The sequence below is a fragment of the Hippocampus guttulatus genome, chromosome 1, assembly GCF_054856545.1.
Source record: "Hippocampus guttulatus isolate MCC_2025c chromosome 1, RoL_Hgut_1.0, whole genome shotgun sequence".
NCBI classification, from domain to species: domain Eukaryota; kingdom Metazoa; phylum Chordata; class Actinopteri; order Syngnathiformes; family Syngnathidae; genus Hippocampus; species Hippocampus guttulatus.
This window is the reverse complement of record NC_141261.1, coordinates 7,218,617-7,225,904: the sequence shown is the minus strand read 5'-3', so window position 1 is coordinate 7,225,904 and position 7,288 is coordinate 7,218,617. Positions and strand designations below refer to the sequence as shown.

The 7,288-nt window shown below is 41.7% G+C and overlaps 1 protein-coding gene across 1 annotated transcript in view; it reads left to right on the top strand.

Annotated features, from left to right (window-relative positions):
- Positions 1-612: 612 nt before the first annotated feature.
- The window catches only part of ctnnbl1 (catenin, beta like 1), a 30,354-nt gene continuing 23,678 nt past the window's right edge, over positions 613-7,288 (top strand). Inside the window, exons 1-6 of the mRNA XM_086106999.1 lie at positions 613-760; positions 1,213-1,425; positions 2,793-2,899; positions 3,000-3,141; positions 3,839-3,934; positions 7,097-7,190. Coding sequence (XP_085963125.1) covers positions 731-760; positions 1,213-1,425; positions 2,793-2,899; positions 3,000-3,141; positions 3,839-3,934; positions 7,097-7,190 — 682 coding nt within the window. The 5' untranslated portion in view covers positions 613-730. The remainder of the gene's footprint in view (positions 761-1,212; positions 1,426-2,792; positions 2,900-2,999; positions 3,142-3,838; positions 3,935-7,096; positions 7,191-7,288) is intronic.

The window sequence follows — 7,288 nt, the reverse complement described above, 5'->3', positions numbered from 1 at the left end:
GTGAACTTTATTTGACCTTCCCTCAACTTTTGAACGCACATGTCCAACAGTTAAAATTTTCAATACTTTTTGCACAACTTGCCGTTCACTGTCACAAGCTGAATGGCAAAATTCACGGTACTGCAGTCGTTTGACCCAAAAATTTACAAATAAATTGGTATTGAACCAATTCTCTTTACAGAGGCGCTGTTTGCATTTTGAAATCTTTATTTATATTATATTATCTAAGAGTTCCGGTTTAGTATTACATTTTATCAGTGTAATGATATAATTGAATTCTGTAATTAAGATCCAGGCATATGTGACTGCCAAATATATGATATTTAGATTTTAAAAAATCCCTTCACCACAGTAAGGGAGGAAAGAACACATAAACTTGCTTTTACTGGATCTATAATACAAACACAAACAAGATGTATTATTATTATTATTATTATTATTATTATTATTATTATTATCATCATCATTACAAGAAGCAGTAACTATATTTACTATATATTTCAATGTTTTTGTACGAGAATAACCAACCAACAAATCTTTACTGGTTGGGATAGTGCAGCTTCGACAGGTTGAACTTTACGACAGTATATTCGCTCTACGGCACCGCTCAACGGTTTTACGGCATACGTGTGAGTCTAGCTCGTAGCCGCTTGATTATTCGGGTATAAACAGGCATTATTTGTTTCTGGAATTTACGATAGTCTCACGTTCAGATATCAGACCCAGAGATATGGATGTCGGAGAGCTCTTGAATTATCAGGTATGGATTAGGCTTCCTCTCACTCAGCACTCATTCATGAATTTATGGTGCTAACACTTCCATTGAGAGTCCATTGCGTGTGTCACTGCTCGCAGTCGTGTAGTCGCGTTTCAAATTGTTTAAGATGATCTCGTGTAGCGCACTACGCGACAAGAGAGCATGTTATTTTTCTTATGTGTTTACCAGGGATTAATATTCGTAGCGAACATGCAAACTCAAACGGGAGGAACGCTGCTACAGAGTAGACAGTGTCCGCTCCACAATTGAAGTTAATATATTCATAAACGTAACTTTTTGACTTCTAGCAGTTTTCAAGAGGAGATCGTGATCATTTTGAGTGTGGTAGCAAACCTACATTACGCCCGCTGCGTTTATCTATTTGGTGAACCGGATCCCCTTATGTCATACCGTGTTTTGAGGAAGTATTGCTTGTTGCATCTCTCACCGCGCAGCCCGACAGAGGAGCAACACGTTCCAGAGAGAATGACGCAGGAGAAGAAGATCTGAGAAGTGCAAAGCATCAGAAGCTGTCCAGTACTAGACACAGAGATGGCCCGGGAGCAGGCGTTGAGGGAGGCGCTGACATGAAGGACAGTGATGATTTGACTGTGGATCGCAAGAAGATCTTGGAGAAACTGATGGACCAGGATGAAGACGATCCGGAGGTAGATGCATTTATTGATATACACTAGAGTTTCAAAAGTCGACTACCCCTGAGGTTTTACATTTTAGAATTTTTCCAAAATGTGTCTGGTAAATATGCTTCAAAAGTCCCACAAGACTACATTATGAATGCCGTCACATAATCTGATGTGAGCATACCTCAAAAGAATGGGCCACCATCACCATCATTATGTGAGTGGCTAAAAGTTTGCCTGATGTTTGATATTTGTTTAACACTCAGTTCTAACACAATTGTACTCTGCATCATAGCTACATTGCCAATCACATGTGTAGTATGTGTCGGAACATTTCGGAAACGATCTGTCAAAAGATCGCAGCTGCATTTGTCGTCACTTCAAATGTGTATGAAATAACGGCGCAAACAGTTGCATTTCTCTTACCATCGATGTTAAAGGTACAGTGTGCAAATTGCACTTGCCATCTAGTTGTGAGCTAATAGAATGCAATGACCTAAGATTGAAACGCATGCATTTTGAAGCATGCGCACTACAGTGCCTCAGAGAGACCACACTTCGCAAGCCTATCACCAAAATCAGAAAGCCAAATGTCATCACAGACCACTTCTAGTATTCACTCGAGTGATGACGTAAGTGCATTTGTTACACATGCTGTAGTCAGTGATCCGGTAAATTTGTGATCGGGTGATTTGTCTCCTTCGGGAATCCACAGCAGTTGGGGAAGGCTTGTATTCTAATGATATTTGCCAGTGAGAGAAAAGTTACACCACACTTGCAATGTACGAACATGTTATGACGTGCCCACCATGCCAAGTGCTTTTAAGCCATTAGGAAGTGAGACACGTTCCCTTTTTCCAGTAAAATCCCCCAGATAGTGTCGAAACTCTGACTCCATCCATCCATCCATTTTCCGAACCGCTTGATCCTCACTAGGGTCGCGGGGGGTGCTGGAGCCTATCCCAGCCGTCTTCGGGCCGTAGGCGGGGGACACCCTGAATCAGTTGCCAGCCAATCGCAGGGCACACAGAGACGAACAACCATCCACGCCCACACTCACACCTAGGGACAATTTAGAGTGTTCAATCAACCTGCCATGCATGTTTTTGGAATGTGGGAGGAAACCGGAGCACCCGGAGAAAACCCACGCAGGCCCGGGGAGAACATGCAAACTCCACACAGGGAGGCCGGAGCTGGAATTGAACCCGGTACCTCTGCACTGTGAAGCCGACGTGCTAACCACTGGACTACCGGGCCGCCTCGAAACTCTGACTCCTCTCACATAATTAGTGTCTTTGTGCTGCAGGCAGCCATGTGTCGCCCTTGACAAAAGGCTTCTTCTTGTTTCTCTTTCATCTCTCCCCCCGCTGCTACTTCTCTTCTGTATCAAAAAGGCAGAGCCGGTGGATGAGAGCTCAGTGAAAAAAATGATCCTGACCTTTGAAAAACGATCCTACAAAAATCAGGAACTCAGGATTAAGTTCCCCGACAATCCAGAAAAGTAAGCCCACCAACGACATCCTTTTCAACCAACATCAATTGTCATCAACGCCAACACAACAGCCTCTTTTCATAACCTCTCGTTTTGTGCCTCTGTCCAGGTTCATGGAGTCCGAACTGGATCTAAATGACATTATACAGGAAATGCATGTGATTGCTACCATGCCTAATCTCTATCACCTGCTCGTAGAGCTCAACTCTGTTCACTCGCTGATGGGTCTTCTCAGTCATGAAAACACTGATATCCTTCCTGTGATACACTATGCAATTACCGGTAGTTTGTTACTTATTGGTCATTGCCAGCAAATCCCAAGGGAAATGATTCAACATAGCTTTCTGTGAGTATACTGGCTTTGTGTTCAACTAAGCAGGCCCACGTTTCCCACTGAGTAACAACCATTTAGGAATAAATTGAGACAATTATTTCAGTATTGATACTTTTTTGTAAGAATTTTGTTTGGCTGTGTGCGGTGAGATTTGTCTAATGTTAAAGGCGAAGTCAAGCTGAATACTTTCCTCCCAATAATATGTTCTATGCGCCCCCACGAGTCTAAACACAGCATTCTGATTCATATTACATTTGTGGAATATCAATTATGCCTCAAAATACTCCCATTTTTTATCTATCTCAGGGGGTGGCCATTGTGCCACTTGCTGTCGACCGAAAATTATATCACAAGTACCTAAGGGCTCAGGTAATGACTAATCACAGCTCAAATCTATAAAATAGGTGAACAAAAATGATTTTTGAATGTGGGGGGCAAATCTTGTGAGCATGAGTAGAAACCAATGGCATACAAGAAACCCAAACTCAGACTGAATCCCAGAACTAGGATACAGATGTGCTCGGACAGTACTCACAGAATCAATGTATCATGAGAAGAAAAATTCAGCACAAACCTATACATTGTAACCCTATTGTCCTTAGCATTATCTACATGTTGCCATAGCAGTGGTGGACCTACTCCAAGAGCTGACGGACATTGACACGCTCAACGAAAGCGAGGAAGGTGCCGAGGTCCTTATAGATTCTCTGGTGAGTTGAGTTCTACACCTTAATCAACACTTTACTTTGAGTCTGTTCTTCTGGCATACAAAATTGTGCACAGATATCATTTTGGTCAGTTGGTCATTGACCTCACCATGGAGTTGTCAACCTGTGACTTACTGCGTGCTACGTAAGCAGCATGTAGTTTTTTTGGATTACTACAGGGAGAGGAATGCTGACAGAACACAGCCCTTGCTGCATGTATTTTTGTTGTAAAATGTATCTGCCAATATCTGTTGTATACTGAAACTTTACCACTTAATTGTATTTTCCACTGCCCCCAGCGCTTGTGACCAAATTGTAGAAGCGTAGAACGGGGTCTTATGGCTCTATTCTGAACAGTAGACCAGTACTATTACTGAATCTCTGAAAGTGCTGCACCAATATATCTTTTGCGTACCGTATTTTCCGCACTAAAAGGCGCACCTAAAAGCCTTGCATTTTCTTAAAAGCTCACAGCGCGCCTTAAAATCTGATGCGCCTTGTATGTGGTCATTACGGTAATATTTCGACCCCAAACTGGCTCCGTGCTCGAGACATGCTGACAACGCAGAGTTCAAACTCAACGCAATCGGTTACGCAGTTGAACACGGAAATAGAGCAGCGGCAAGAGAGTTCAACGTTAACGAGTCAATGTTATAACTTGCGTTTGGTTAAGTGAACTGTCGCTGCTTTATTAAAAAAGTTTTACTGACATCTGATCGTTCTGTTGGCGTTCGGGTGTAGCTCCATCTAGTGGATGCATTGTAGATTGTGTCTTATAATGTGGTGCACCCATTGGATGAAAAAAAGTTACAAAATAGGCCATTCATTGAAGGTGTGCCTCATGATCCAGCGCGCCTTTTAGTGTGGAAATTACGTCTGTACTTGACCTATTTGTAAATAAAAGCCAGAGATACGGTAGTTAAACTCATCTGCGGGATGTAGAGCTTCACAATCTTCCCTTTTCTGACTGAGAATCATGACCACAGTGTTGGAGATACTGCTAACGGGTCTTCTGTTCTCTGTCAGTTTCCCTGATCTGATGAGGCTGACAAATCTACATCATCCAAAAATAGCACAGATGACAGTCCTCCCAAACTGTTGTTTGTTTTTATGAATTGGCTTCTTGGCTTGATGTGATATTGTTTAAGACAATAATGCGGGGGTTGCTTTTCAACACTCCAAAGGGAATAACTACACATAAAAATGCAGTCCATTTACCGGGCAATGGAGCGACATAAACCCAGGTCCTCTTTTACAACATCCTTCAGGCAACTGTTTCGGGACGGCAAGGTTTGGTTAGGACCCATTTGTCTCTTCACTTGCTGTAATGCCTCCAAGTCCTCTGTCCTTGTTGCTAGAAGGCCAGGTGGCACCCTTGATAAGATGAATCAAAAAGATCCCTGACCGTCCCTGGTGGCTCATAAATCAGCGTGGACGGTCTGTCTCCTTTGTGTGTAATAGTACTTTTATCCAGCCAGACGGCACCCTTTGAGCTTTGTTTGATAATCAGGCTCCAGTCTTGACTGATGACACTTGCACATTTCCAAAAGTTCTGACCTTAATTATCGTCTGCCTAATTTGTGCATGCAAATGTGGAGCAAATTCTTTGATTTGGCTTGTTCGATACATCGCTGCACTTTTTCATTGTTGTTTGATTGTTTAACATCACGTTCATGTTGTAAATACCGTATTTTCCACACGAAAAGACGCACTGGATTATGAGGCGCACCTTCAATGAATGGCTATTTTGTAAAAATTGTTTCGTATATTAGACGCTTCGCACTAAAAGGCGTAATCTACAATGCGTCCACTAGATGGTGATACGCTCCTTCCATTCAACTCGAGAGGCATCCATTCAACTTGACCGCCTCTGAAAAATGTAAATTAACTATTACTGTACTTAAATGAAACTACGAAAATTGAAGATAATGCATCAAAACAGAAAATCACAAAATAAATTCTATATCCCCCCTACAGAATTTATTTTGTGATTTCCTCGCTTGATTTTCTTCGTGGTTTCATTGAAGTAACAATTAATTTACGTTTTTCGTAGGCGGGCTTGAACGCCTCTCGAGTGGAGCGGAAGAAAGCACGGAGACGGACAAAGACGTAAAGTACCTGGACTTGCTGAGACTGTGAAAACCATTAATAAAGTCTGCGTTTAAAAAAATAATAAAACCACAACCACAGCTCTCATTTTTTCAACAAACTCAGGTGCGTCTTTGTCCGTCTCCTTCCCTTCTTTTCTTTCGGTCAACTTGAGAGGCGTTCATGACCGCCTCCGAAAAACCCATTGGCATTTCCTTTATCGTCGCTCCAAGAGTACAATCAGATAAGATAAAATAAGAAAACCTTTAATAGTCTCACAATGGAGAAATTCCCACTTCACAGCAGCAAAGTTATGAGAGAAAGAAGTAGAACAAAATAAATAGGAGCTGCTGGAAAGGCAGCTCTCACGGCGCCATCTTGAAGTCAAAATAACACAACAAGATGTCAGTCGTAGTTATTTATTCCTTTGTTGTGTATTCACAAATGACGAAATCACAATATAAATTCTGTAGGGGGGGGGAAATAGAATTAATTTTGTTATATCCTCGCTTGCTTTTCAGTTTTGATGTATTATTTTCAATTTTTGTAGTTTCATTGAAGTAATCGTTCGTATACGTTTTTCGGTGGCCGTCTTGAACGCCTCTAGAGTCGAACGGAAGAAAGCACGGAGATAGACAAAGACGTACCTGTATTTGTTGAGACTGTTTTAAAAAATTAACACCACAGCTCTCCTTTTTTCAGAGCTGCAACACATACTTATTTAATAAAGCAGCGACAGAGTTCACTGAACCAACAGCAAGTTATAACATTGGAAGCATGTCTCCAGGAAGGCGCCATCTTGGAGTCGACGTATTACCGTAATGACTATACAAAAGACGCACCGGATTTTAAGGCGCTCGGTGAGCTTTTAAGAAAATTGAAGATTTTTTGGTGCGCCCAATAGTGCGGAAAATACAATACTGTATCTCATCTTTGTTTTTTTAATTACAAAACAATACATTCATATGAAGGCTGTTTTCAACAACCCTTAACATCTGAGGGAAGTGAAAATGTTAACGAATGTTGCTGGCAGACTGAAATATTCAAATTTTGACCAAAACCAAATTTTCTGTGTAGCTGGAGGGCCAGGTGGTCGCGTTACTGGTGCAGAATATGGAGCGACTGGATGAGCAGGTTAAAGAGGAAGCTGATGGTGTCTTCAACACACTGGGTAAGCTTTCTGTCATTACTTTTCAAAAATGGAAGGCATTCTCCTCACATGCTACAATCACGGAGCTGCCAAATGTTCAGGATTGTCCGTATTTTGTT